Source organism: Oxyura jamaicensis, chromosome 4 (genome assembly GCF_011077185.1).
Source record: "Oxyura jamaicensis isolate SHBP4307 breed ruddy duck chromosome 4, BPBGC_Ojam_1.0, whole genome shotgun sequence".
Classification (NCBI taxonomy): Eukaryota; Metazoa; Chordata; class Aves; order Anseriformes; family Anatidae; genus Oxyura; species Oxyura jamaicensis.
The window spans coordinates 55,729,929-55,743,963 of record NC_048896.1 but is presented as its reverse complement, the minus strand read 5'-3'; the positions used below and the strand labels follow the sequence as shown (position 1 = coordinate 55,743,963).

The window sequence follows — 14,035 nt, the reverse complement described above, 5'->3', positions numbered from 1 at the left end:
TAAGATATGCTAAGAATGTTAAAATCTAAAAGCTGTATTTCTTTTATGTAATCTCAGATACCCTCTTAGATTACGGTCTAAGGGAAAACAGCTTTGTTTCTCTGTGAGTTAACTCATGCACTTTTAAACTACTTATGTTCATTTTTGGCAAAAAAAATAAAAAAGCAACATCAGTATATGCCTTTTCAGTCTCCTTAAATCTGCCTAGCCAGCAAAACCAACTCAATTAATAGTAAAGTACAGCTATTTTCCTGTCTGGGCAAGAAGATTCTCATCATCCTCACTGTTGCACACTGTGTAGAAGCACACTGTAGTAAGTAAAGCTTTTCAAGTTAGTTTTAAGAAGATGTATATCTTTGAAATTCCAGTAACTTAAGATATATCTGAAAAATACTATTTAAAGGTTTTGAACTCGTTTTTTTTCCCCAAACAAATGTGACGAGGATGGTAAGGCTTGAATTTGTTTATGCTGATTTTTAGGTTTCAGGATTCAATGCCAACCAAAAGTTTTCCGACTACTTACCCACTCTTCCTCATCATACTCAGAATGATGGGGTATAGAGTCCTGTCTTTTAATCTGAGACGGATGATCCTGATGCTTTAGGTCATCACCCTCTTCTGCACTGCTTCTAGGCACAGCTGGTTTCTTGAGGACACAGCCGGGTCGGGCTGTGTATAGTGCTAAAAGGGCACTTCTGACCAGCTGATCCTTAAATGCGTGTACAAATAACTCTGTCTAGAGAAAAAACACACACATACACTGAATGCAAGGTTAGGTCAAAGAAAGTAATAGAACAGCAAAGCTATTACAACACTGAATTACCCTTAGAGGCAGGGATGTTTGTGTTTCAGGTCAGCCTAAGGGGCAGAAGACAAAGTAAACCAGCAAACAGTAAGGAACAATTCAAGAGTTTCTGGGACATTACCACATTCTACAATCCCATTGTTGTACAGATTAACACAAAAGAACTGTACCGGTCAGAGATCACCACCTTTTCACACAATCCTCTTTTATTTGAGCTCTAAATTGTGCCTGCAGAGACAAGCCTCTACAAGGACCAGTTCCAAAAGCACCCAACCACTGCTCAATCATATCCACGCAGTGTTAGAAAAAAAACTAATTAAGAAATATAAGAATCTCCTTGAATAAAAACACTCCACACTACACTGACAAATCTCATGTATCTGCAAAAGCAGTGTTCCCGGTATAAGCTGTGGTACTTGTAGATACCAGCCTGGGTATCAGGACAGGTGATGGCTCACAATTTCCACCTTGAGTTTATTTATTTTTTAAGAAAGGAACCCTTGAAGTAATTTTTCCAGGATCTCTGAGGGTGTTACTCAATTGACCATCACTATCATTTTTAAGTTCTTGTTGACTGTGACAGATAGAAGATCACCATATTTTTAAAAACCTCCCATCTCCCTGCATTATTTACTTCTACCATAAGAAGAAAAGCAAAAATGTTAATGCCCCTGCTTTCTGCATATGGTCTTCAGCATCTCCAGCCTCTGTCTCTAAATAACTGCATAAACTTCTCAACTGATATTTTCATAGTCATTCTCGAGTTACAATCAAGTCGCAATATGAAGTATGATACCGCAAACAGATGAATTCAGGGATGAGAATATAAATTAACATTTTATTAGTTCCACTGTATCTCAGTGTAAAAGGCTTTTGAAGCCCCCATAAGAAAAAGATTAAAAATTAACTGAGGACTGTAGATCATGACTTTCTTCAACAAGCATGGGAAATCCTCACTTCCCAAGGTTTTACAAATCCTCAGTATAACAAAGGCATGCAGAAAAGCATGGAACAGATCTTATCCTTACAAGCCACTAGATGTGCTCTGTCACCTTTTTCTGTCCTGGTAGAAGATTATTCCTCCCAACTCTTTATTTTAATTTGGGCTATTATATCCTTCAAGCATTGTCTTTCAAGGAGCTCTGGTTCTCCATACTTGCTCTTGTCACACATGTGCCATGCACACTCGTCACACACAACATGGGGCCCTATCTCTGCTGGGCAGTTCATTTCATCAGCTGACACAAACAGCTGAGCTGCAGAGGATGAGGCGCAAGCACACAACCCTTTTCACTACATGGCAGCAACCACTAGCAAAGCATCAGAGACAGACAGCCGGGGAGAGTCACAGTTTTGGTTATTTCACAGCAATGCTCATCAGGGTTCATCTGTCAGAGATGGGAGAGCATACACCCTGTCAATACCAGAGCCCACCCATGCTGCTCTAGCTCCTCTCCCTGGTCAGATGCCCTCGTTCACAGGTTGACGAAACACTTTCTCATTCCTTTCATACCATAATAACACCCACCAAGTTTTAAGTATCAGCCTCTACCTTCCTGGAAATCTTTCTCCCAGTTTCTGCACTCCTTCCTTCTGTTCTTATCCAATCCCTTTTTGCTAGTACTTGCTTCACTTTTATAAGCCTCCACTTATACTCAACTTACTTCTTTCCATGGTTTCTTCCCTCCATACCCCCCTCAAAAGCTGACATTTAGACCACAATGCTCCAAAGAATTGTGGTTTTCCTTTAAAACCCAGCTGCTGAGGTTGAGAACCTGCATGAGAAGTGTCTGCTCTTTACAGGTTTCATAATATTTGGGGGGGAAAAACAGAAACAAAACTATTTTGATCCTTAATGGTTGCACAGAGAAAGCCTGAGAATTTGCTACACATAAAACTCAAAAGGCTCAAGAAAACAACCATAGGAATATCTAAGCTAAGTCATTATTATTATTATTATTTTAATTAAGACTTCTTTTGGACCTGATTTGGGATTCTTTAGTGATTGGGCTTGAGAAACACTGCTTAACTCCCTGGCAATTTTGTCAGACCTGTTCTGTCACCTTCTTACTAATTTAGTGCCTGAGGGAAAGTGTACTTAGAGACGACTTCATTAGTAGCCCTTCAGGACTGCCCCACTGCAGTCCTGAGCTGCACTGTAAGACTATTTCAGTTTTCTACATTTCCAGCTTCTACATGGTGCATGTTCAGAAAATAGTCTGGGTAATATTGCCACCAAACCCTATCAAAATCTCCTATAAAGACGAGACAAATTTTGATTTGCACAGTTGTCTTGTTTCGCATGGTAACAGCAGACCTTCTCTTCAAGGCTGTTCTGCAGTTCCTATTAAAATAGCCCAAACTATTTATCTGTCCTTACAAAGGGCAATGCCATGGTTTTGCTGAGGTTTTAGGTACCTCTCTTCCCCCTCAAGATTTGCTTGAGATCATATCGGGTCCCCGCATGATGAATGGCAAATTCAAAAAAAAAAGCTTTGAGTTTTAAAAGTATTGGACTTAAAGTCAGAAATGTCCGCTATGACAGATATATATTCGGTAACTATCTGGAAGTTTAAGTTTATTGAATTTAATTTTAATGTAAATATGTTATAGGGAAAATGTATTTTAAAAAAGCAAGTTGGCATGGAATGAATCTCCGTTTTTTCACAGAGAGACTAAAATTCTCCTGTAATTAAATTCCATTCAAGGATTCCATTGGTTTAATAACAATCTACATTTAACTACATTTTCTTACAGCTAAATACAGCTAAATTTGCAGAACATCACTATTTATAAAATTTTATGGAAGGCACAAAACAAGTACATACAAAGAAATGCAAACTTTGCAAGTTCTTTTGGATACTTGACTAAAGAGTATTTCTGCAAATAAAGATAGGCATAGCTGGAAAATGAATTTATCAAGCCTTCTGCAAGCTGCAAATGCTGATACACTTGTTGACAGCTAAAGGCTTTTTTAATCAATTAACAGAAAATGTTGATAAAAGATTAGTCTCAGGAAAACTGTACAGTAAATTGCAAATCATATACAGAGAAGTAAAACCATGCTTAATATGGGAAAATAAGCTCAATATAAGAAAATAAGCAGCAGAGGAATTATTTTCACTTCCAACATGTGCAGCCAGTCCCTCCATTTCTAACAAAAATACCTAACTGTAATTCACGTTTTTAATAGCTCAGATTTATTTACTGCTACCTAATATTTTAGGAAGAATCATTCTCTATATGAATTTTAATATCATCTCAAGGTTAACAACAATACGTTTTTAAATGAACTCAAGAAATTTAATCACCAGCCAAATCGTTTTTCCCAACTTCTTCAAACATCTGTTTAATTTTTAAATGTGTATCAAGTTAAGTCATAGAACATTACTTTCTTACATGTAAAAGGTACACAAAAGGTGGAAGAGCAGCAGCATCCGATGTGCCTCAAAAACACAGGTCGGCATCACATAATTCTCACCAGAAAAGTATGCCAAGCTATCTTAATTGTCAGGGACACTCTTCTAAGCCCTGGCCTCTCATGCTCTACCTGATGTTATAGATGGATAGGTTATCTTACAATATTGAGATACTGCTTTGCGTTAACCATAAGGGATCTAATTGTGGCACCAAGTGGGTTTGGTCAATGGGAGTTTTTGAAGCTCAGCCTTGTGCTTCCCTGAAGTTGTTCCTTGGTCTTTCCTTTCCTCCCCAGCTCTCATTCCTTCATTATAAGCAGCTGTCCTTCCATACCAGCTTCCTCAGTAATAATCCCAACCCCTTTTTCACTTGTCCTCTTCTCCTCAGACTAAACATGGGAATATACCTGCACACACATTTTTCTTTGAACTAACTCCTAATAGAGCAGCTGTACTTTTTCTATGAACAGCTAAAAAAGGTCTCCTTTGGTACTACATGGAAAGGTAGGCTACAATTGCCACAGAATGAAACTATATTCCTCCCTTTTGTTTCCAGGCTGAATTCTACTTTCCTATGTATCCCTTACATTTGCAGCTACTCGACTGTTTCTAAAGTTACTGTGGATTTACACATCTTTAACCGAGAGCAACATTTGTCTCCCCCTGTGGCTCCAGCGTAATGCCTTCACAGTATGTGACTGAGCTCAGTATTGAGATTTGAAACTCTCACATTGAATGATGTACTGCTGGGATAATAGTGCTCAACAGACCATAGGGGTTGCAACTTCCAGTAGCTGAAGATATATTGAAATGATTACTGACAGTGCTATTAAGTCATATTGAGATCACGTTACAGAAGGTATGGCCCATGAAGCGATGGGTAACTTTTTAAAACCCCTTTGGCTATAGCTATAGTGCTTAATATTTTCACAGGATAACATATGCTTAAAAGTACTTCACAGACTTCAGCTAATCTCCAAAATCACTCAGAGACAGGTGGAAAATATTATCTTCCTTAATTTAGAGCTAAAGAAACTAAGATGAGGAGGTGCCTACAGCTACAGAAGTAAATAATAGAAGAAAGAGGATTAAAATTTGAGACCTCCTGGTTCCAACTTATCCTTCCAAACTGCATCGCCATTTCTGGTCATGCTATTATTCTAAACCTTAAGCACTGGCTTTAGCTACCTCCCACAGGCAGTAGTTTGAAGTATCACAGAAAGAGAAATAACAGTTTATCCTACCACTTATCCTCCAAATTACTTACAATAACCTATTTTTGAAAAGCCTCAGTATGTGGCCACTAGAGGATAACAAAGACACATGAAATTAAGTTAATTATACTTTCAAATAAAGATAACCCTTATAAATTTCATTAATTTTCTACATGGAAAGTCCACAGAAATGCAAAATAAATATATATATATTTTTCTGATGGCAACATTTCGAAGCTTATTTTAACAGAGCTTATGTAACATTTCTTGATGCTATGAAAGGCAACTTATGCAGAAAAAACAGCAACAACAACAACAAAAAAAAAACAGCAGCTAGAGACTTGGTTATTCCATTTTCCATTGCAGTGAAGATTTGAATCTTACTTTTTCTGAAAGCATCTTTAAAGAGTTCTTCAAGCTGTCTGGAGAATGCTGGCTTGCAGAATTAAGCAGTAGGTCTGCATGGCTTGATATGAGAGGTTGTAGATGATTGATGTTGCTGAGTACTTCTTTTGCCTTGGCTGTGTTTTCAGGTGAATAGTAAATACACTGGTATCCAGTACTGTAACAACACAGAAAGAGACACAATGTCAAAATGATTTCTGCTACTACTAACACTGCTTAATGTGCTAAAAATATTAACATTAATGTTCATTGTAAGAATGACTGATACCCAAACTTGACTAATATGATAGAAATGTTCCTTCCTTTAAGGGTAAAAACAAGCCCTTATTAGAACATTACAGGGTAATGGACTGCCAACCACCAAATATCCAGGTAGTACTGTTCAACCTAATTTTGACTAAAAAAAAATAAAAAATCTATTTTCCTTATTTATTTATTTTTTTAATGTGATTCTGGAGAAAAGAAAGGTTTGACCAGGTCAGATAATGATCACAAAGAACAAAAGGCTCCTTTATTTTTCTATCTCAATTCTCCTTTCATATTAATAACTACATTATTTCCAATAAAGTTATTTCTAAGAAAAGCAATGTGTCTAGTTTGGCAATGTGCCTAGTTTGCAAGAAGAGACACAGAAATGGGGGATCAAAGGGAAATATGAAGTTAATTACTACAAAAATACACAAGCGCATACTGCTAACTTTAACTGTTTACAAACTATTGCACTTTATTTGCCTGATTTGTTTTCCTTCTGAAAATTTATCTCCTCTTCCCCAACACTTACTAATCATACAATATCCTTTTATACCATTATTCCAAAATACCATTTTTAAGCACTGCGCACTCTTATTAGTATTTTGCTGTACCATACATCTTCCCACCTAGAATTCCTGCACACAATCCTTCCCTTTATAAAGCCCTGCTGCAGTCCTTCAGAGAAAACAAAATGTTTTTGCAGATTCAGACTAACCTTTAATATTAACATAGGAAGAAAGAAAAAAAAAAAAAAAAGAGGGCAGCATACAAAACGTGGGTGCCCAGCCTATTTTACTCGTCTGTAGCCTGTGCACAGCATGAAGTTTATACATGTTTTCAACAGCTTTCACTTGATTAACCACTCAATGGAGAGCTCAAGGAACAGGTATGACAGGACCTAATGACTTCTGGGATAAAAAAAAAAACAGATATCAGGCAGTTCTAAAAGCCCGTATGTGAAATGCCCAGTTTGCTACTTCGTAATTAATAATGCATATTTAGTTATGTCACCAAGCAACTCCTGGAACATCAACAATGACAGAGCATTGCACACACTCCCCAGCTGCCCCGTATGCACCTCCTCTTTCCCCTTGTGTCTCTTCTTCATTCATCCTTGCCTGTCCCCCCCCCCCCCCCAGTTTTTTATCTTAACTTCACAGATCAAGACCTGAATTTTGACACTCAAGCAGTTCTTTGAACTTCAGTTATAGTTGCTTTTCATTTGTCTTCTTTTTTCAGATCCTTTCACTCCCATTTCCTTCTTATTATCTCTTCTAGTTCCCACTCATTAGCTTTCTATAAATAAGAAATTAAATTTAATTGGATATAAGACATACACACATTCAGAAGTCCAAATGAATTCACTCCTGCAAAAGCTAAAAGGCTTAAATCTTTTTGCAAATAAGAATAGATTGAAGCAGTCTTGAAGTTAAGCATCTTGCTTAGGTACTTGGCAGAGTTACTGTCCCAAATCATACAATACCCCATCCTAATTTTCTTTCACTAGAGCCTCCATTTTTGGATATAATTCTTTGTAGAAGTGGTCAAGATGAATGACATCCGAGTCAGCGCGGCATTGCCATGCTGTCAACCATACCAAAATTACAATGTCTCCAGTCCACTAAATGAGGTACTGGCTACTGAGTGCAGAGGGCAGAATTCTGAATATTTCAACAAAATTAATTTTTGAAACCATCTCTCCTAATGAATTGTGGAAAAAAAAAAATAATCTTGTCCCTCTCAGAAATGAGGAAATGGTCACAGCTCTGCCTTCAAGGTGGCAACACTGTCAGTCAAATTAGATCTATTGCTACATCTACTGCAACTCTCAAGCTCACAGACTCAGTAGAGAGGGCACAAAGATTAATAGTCTATGTTAATCGTAGCGAAGACAGTCTTAGCACTGAATAATCTCTAATTCCCCTTCAGTCTTCTTCCTCCCTTTATCAAACAGCCTTTTTGCAGACTGAATCTGGCTAACACTGTTATCAAACTCACCATGCACATACTCCATTCTGGGATTCCCCTCAGCCCTTAATTCCCAGATCTTTTTCACTGATCTCCCAACTCTAAGCTTCAGTGAATATTGCAGCAGAAAAGCTACAGACAATGCTATAAGACAGACAGAGAGATGCTGACCCTGTGGGTAGTTCTCATTCTAATAAAGTCAGTTATAGCTTTTAAATAAAGGAAATTGTGAAGAAACAATTACTCTTTCTTCAGAATAAAATTTCCTATCAAGCCTCATGATTTAGCTAATTTTAAACTTTTCCCCCAACCCCGGAAAACACAAAACAACTCAAAAGATTCAGTCTATTTTAAGAACTTGAAGGTACCTTTTTTTTTTTTTTTTTTTTTTTTTTTTTTGAGTACAAGTCCAGAGAAAGTGAGCTATTGTTTTTCAGATACAACATGCTTGGACAACAACTGTTGCATCTAAGATTAGCCTGAGATTTTCTTTGGCCTTACCATTCATGAAAAGGCTTCCAATTCTCTGAAATGAGCCTCCTTTTCAATAAGAACTATTAGAACTTGCTGCTAGATATAGTTAATCCACAACAGTAACACTACTTTAAAGAAGCTGCTGCCCATAGAATACACACAGAATACAGAGAAACTTTTTATAGGTGTTCTAATGTAGAAACTGGATGAAAGGAATAACGGGTAAGAAGAAATTTCTGCATTAGCTAAAAGACCATAGGGGTAGGCCCACTGCAGGAAATGAGCAACACTATGAAAAACTACCCTTGATATATAAAATATATTATTGATTATGTATCTTTTGAAAGTCTATAACAATGTCTTATGGGTTCAATTTCAGAGGTTTCACTTAGCATAGAAAACGACTTTTGCATCCTGGCACCATCATTAACTACATACACATAAGTGTCAGTGGTCATTTAAGTTTTAGAATTGCTTTAATAACGATATTATGAAATTGGATAAGGACTATATTGACTAAATCTGCAATTTTAAGTTAACAAAGTTTTTGCCTGAGAATAAATACTGCAATATGCTAAACATCTTATTTTTTAATGACACTCAGAGTAACTCTACTCCTGCTGTTAACTAAGTCATTTGTGTGACTCAGTTAAATTGTCACCATCTGGTGACAATTTAACCACTGGGTTAAAATTTAACCACTGGGTTAATTTTTTTTTTAACAATGAACATTTGACCTTACATTTTTCACAGTAAAAACTGCAGACATCAATATCCAGAATACAGTTAAGGAACATAAAACAAAAACCTCCTCCCAGGTAATCTTGAGCTTATGTATGTCACTGAAACTACCAGCACAGTGTCTTGTTTTTAAAGGATCTCACGTATCCTGTATGAAGTGGAAAGTTATGATCAGGAGTCATGGTCAGGTTACATAAAAAACAGGACAATTCATATCAGGAAATAAAACCAACCTATGTGATCAGGGCTGAGATTTTGAAAATAGAAGAGATCAGATGTTCCAATGGATTTTTATAATTTCTCTAGGATTCCCATGAAAATTTAAATTTGTTTTGAATACTAAGGAAAATGAAGATATATTACTAGTTCTGTCTTTACTTATTAAGTCTGAATCCTCATCTTGAAGTAATGATCAAGGTTGTATACACAGAGCTTCTCCTGATGTTCTTCTATTGCCTCTTAATTCCTATCTGATTCTTGGAGAAACTCTACATCGATATCTTCAACTGGCAATGGGACATGAGTTCTAGTGAAAACAAAAGTCAAGATGCCCTCCATCTGCCCTCCATCGAGCTAGTTAGAATGGATCCCATAGTGGCTAAGAGTCTTACCAGGAAGACTCACTCCAGGAAGCTTGAATGACTATGGAAAGCCTTCTGTAGTTCTTCAAAATATTTTTGGGGTATTCTTTGCATTGGTGTAAAGATGCAAGTAACCTTTAACATAGGAGAGAAGCTCATACAGAACCTGAGCAAGGTTCTTAGCAGAAGACAAAAGCTTTCATGCCTTACCACAAAACTGAGGGTAAATGGCACCTTTCAGTTTAACCACTTCCTGGCACCCTGCTGAGGCGTACATTACATCAGGAAGACAGCATATACCACTACATTGTTTAAAATGTAGAAGTGCTGCCCTCCTCTTTCATTACACAGAGAAAGGCTAGCAAAGTCATGGATAGACTTTCTTCTCATCACTCCTGCAGCCCACATAGAAAAAATAGTTTCTCGCTCTCCAAAGGATGATCCTTTCTAATCTTTGTATGTGAAGCACCTCTAAACCCCTTCTTCACCTTCTTTGCCAGTCCCAGTAACCTTTCTTTCAGGCTTGTTTAAGGAAAAGCTTCAGGGAATTTTGTCTAGAGAGCCTAGTGGCTGAAAAATACTGTGATGAGATTTTTATACCAATGAATAGCACACAAACTGTGGCAGTTTCTCAGTAAAACTTCCACAACCTTAAACATTGATTTTATGGTCTGTCAAAAAACATTCATCCCCATGAAGTCTGTCTCTCTCTCGTACATATATATATATAATTACAGACATACATGCACACATGAAAAGAGAGGAAGTGAGCAAAGAATGTCTCTGTGAAAAGTATTGTGCATAACAGTCTGTGATCTCCCTCGAGAAATAAGGTTCCAATTAGATCAAACACAAATCATTATTGTTTCAACATGTCTATGCTTTTCCTCACAGAATAGAAATAGGTGAAGATTATGAAAGTCAGGTATAGGAACCCTGAAGATCTCAGTTTTAATAAAACCTCTGTTAATGAGTATGCTAATGAAGAAGCATACCTCACACCTTGACCAAAGATCTAGGCCTTATCAAACAAAAAAAAAGGGGCCTTTTGGATAATTCATACTCAAATCAAATAATGATGATTCCCCCCCCCCAAACAAACAAAAAAAACAACCTTCCAGTACTCTTTTAGCTTGAAGTTTGCACTAATTTAAAGCAGGATTCTTTTTAAAGAAACTGCTTTTTTATACAATTTCTAGCAGATGCTCTAAAAAAACAAAAAAACAACACAATAGTGAATCACAAAACCTAGTGTGGCTTCTGGGATACCTCTGTTCTTCCTGATGATTAGTACTTGGGCATTAAAACGCTTGTAATTATAAGTTTAAGAAAATAAAACTATTGGAGTAGTTTGAAAGTGATTTATGAACACTTAAAACAGTGAGGCATAATATGGGTATAACTTACAAAATGCCTGCCTGCACAACTGAACCCTACAAATACAGATTTGCTGTGCCATCTAGACTGATGAGAAGATGAGCTCTTTCATTTGCTGGATGGAGAAGTAATCTACTCTAGCAGGCCAACAGAAGACTGAATCTGAACAACTGATTTACTTTCTCTTTTAGGTACAAATAAGGAAGGAAAGAAGTAATAAGAACCAATATTGTATAATGAAAAAAATAGGATAAATATATTTCATACACATCTAATTAATTGCATTACTCTGCAATGATTTGACATACTTTAATCAGCATATTTCAGTTATTTGAATGGTGGCATGCCTAAACAATTAAGAAAAACATCTTTTTTCTTACTTATGAAGTTCTCGTGAAGTTCACTACTAGCTACTACAGGGACAAGCACAATACAGTCATGCTTTACAGACGTGCTTGATGTTTGTAGCGCTGAGGCAGTTTATTTGCCACTTTGCTGCAGATAAAGAACTGTAAAGATTATGAATGTGTTGTAAAACAATGCGCCTCACTTCAGATTATATATGGCTAAGTGCTGTTTTTCACCTGAAAAACTTTTTTCATCTCTTCTTTAAGACCATGTTTTTCAATTTATTTTTATTTTTTAGTATTACTTGCTTGGAGATAAGCAAAAGCAAGTTATATAAAAAGCTGTTTTTTAATAAATATTTTTTAAAAACTTCCCTCTTTGGTCTGCACAAAGATCTATATTCCATGTAATAGAAAATATGCCACACATCTTCAAAGAGATACACTTATTACACATCCCTCTGGTAAACTTTCATGAAACATATGTTTCACTATGGTTTTGGTTTGGCAACTGCAAATGCAATTACATCTTGCAAAGTGAGATATAACCTTGCTACCAGTTAACACTTACTCTTGTCTGTTAATTCCACAAGCACAGGTTTGAGCAAGGAATATTTTGTGATATGCTGACACTGTTGAATATTTCAGTAAACCGTTCTACTAATCAGCCTGAAGGTCAAATGCATGCAAGACATTCTGTCATATGCATTGACAATAATGTCTTGAAAGCTACCGGGACTGGATTGAGAAATAATCTCTTCCCACATCTTTCTCCAGGTCTTTAGCTCAGTTAGCCTAGAGGAAACGGCAGCTAAATCTGCTTTTTTTTTTTTTTCTGCTCATTTCATATTCTGACTGATATCTCAAGGTGTCATTTCTTCCGTCAACCAAAGCTTCAGAAAAGCTGCTCCAATTGTAAAACAGAAAATTTAAATTGTAAAAGCTGCCCCCAGAAATGCCAAGTGCCCTCAAAGCATCCTCATGCAATTAAATAAACAGGTGCATACAAAATAAAGTTGTCATTGCCACAGTGAAATAAAGTTCTCCATGGTAAGAATGAGAACAGCCTTTTCAAGTATCTACTTAAAGCACTTCCACTCCTGAATTTTCAAATAAGTGAGACCATATTCAGAGCATGCTTTCTCCTATCTTTTGACGCACCCAAGTTCTTCCAACTCAAGACAAAAAAACCATGTGGAGTTTCCTTGTAGCTCTTCTCAGCCACAGAAAAGAAGATGACTTCTGGAGGTTCCTTTCTTTCTACTTTGTGGAATTCATACACTGCACAACCTTTTCTTAAGGCATGGTAAGTGATTCACTGAAATCTGCAGTCCCCTATTGTCAGTGCTCAAACTTAAGTGTGTTATCCTGACTCCAGTTTTTTGTTTTTCCTAGGAACAGTCTGAAAGGATAGCAACATAGCGACTCTTGCTAGTCCTAAAGACAGACTTTTGCTCTTCCAGGGGAAGAGAGAAACAAAGAAAACTGGACTGCCAGAATAATGGTCCGGTTCGATGTCCTTGAAAGTCACCACAATAGAGGTGCTTCTGAGAGATGCAGAGAAGTCTCAGAAGCAGGGCAAATATATGAGGATGTGTAGGCACTCTGAAATAGGTATGAAATGCCTTAATAAAACCTGCTCCTGAGCATAATCCTCTATGAACTCGGAGGTCTATATAGTTTAGGTCAGTGAAATCAAGATGAATGAATAGAAACGAGAAGAGGCTGTGCTGCGATGAGTATCCATTGCCATCTTAGCCTTTTGACACTTAACAGTGCACATGACCCAAAGGTCTAGCCAATGTTGTTCTCCCCTGTTACAGGCGAGTAAGAAACAAGGGCATTAGCTATTCATTCCTAAGAGATGCTGCAGGTCTTTTCCAGAAAGACCTCAATAAAGACTATGACTCTTTGCTACAAGGCATCTTCCCTTTTTTTTTTCTCCAATTAACATAAATCACAGATAATCATTTCAAGTTTACCTTACAGCTATCCTCCAGTTTGGGAAATCATATTCTGTCAGTGTGGATAAGTTCCAAGACAATGCAAGTGAGAGACAGCTCATTTTCTGAAAGCTGAATATTTTGAGGGCTAGAACTGCAGAATTCTTCATGTTACTTAGAACTTTATTTATTTTATTTTTTTTTACATAAAAGATAATAAAGAGTGTGTCCTTATCCGTCTTATTAAAATAGTTGAAATAGTACTTAAATATGATGCTTGTATTTAATGCATCGGACGAACACAGCTTTGGAGATTATTTTGAAACACTGACAACAGATATTTTATGAAATATCTTTAGATGGTTTCTTCGTAAGGAAGCAGGAAATTTACAGGCATCCTGTTCATGGTAATAAGGCTGCCTGCACCAGTCTGCTGGCAGGAGATTAGGTACCTACTGTCAACACAAAGTCCATCCACAGGTCTCTAATGATAAACAGTATTTATATTT

General features: G+C 36.9%; 1 protein-coding gene across 16 annotated transcripts in view; it reads right to left on the bottom strand.

Moving 5' to 3' along the window:
• INPP4B (inositol polyphosphate-4-phosphatase type II B) overlaps positions 1 to 14,035 on the bottom strand; it is a 302,822-nt gene that overhangs the window by 65,020 nt on the left and 223,767 nt on the right. For all 16 annotated transcript variants that reach the window (XM_035324470.1, XM_035324469.1, XM_035324467.1 and 13 more), the window contains 2 exons: positions 5,823 to 6,000; positions 524 to 736 (listed from right to left, as the gene is read on the bottom strand). In XM_035324470.1, the coding sequence (XP_035180361.1) occupies positions 524 to 736; positions 5,823 to 6,000 (391 nt within the window). The remainder of the gene's footprint in view (positions 1 to 523; positions 737 to 5,822; positions 6,001 to 14,035) is intronic.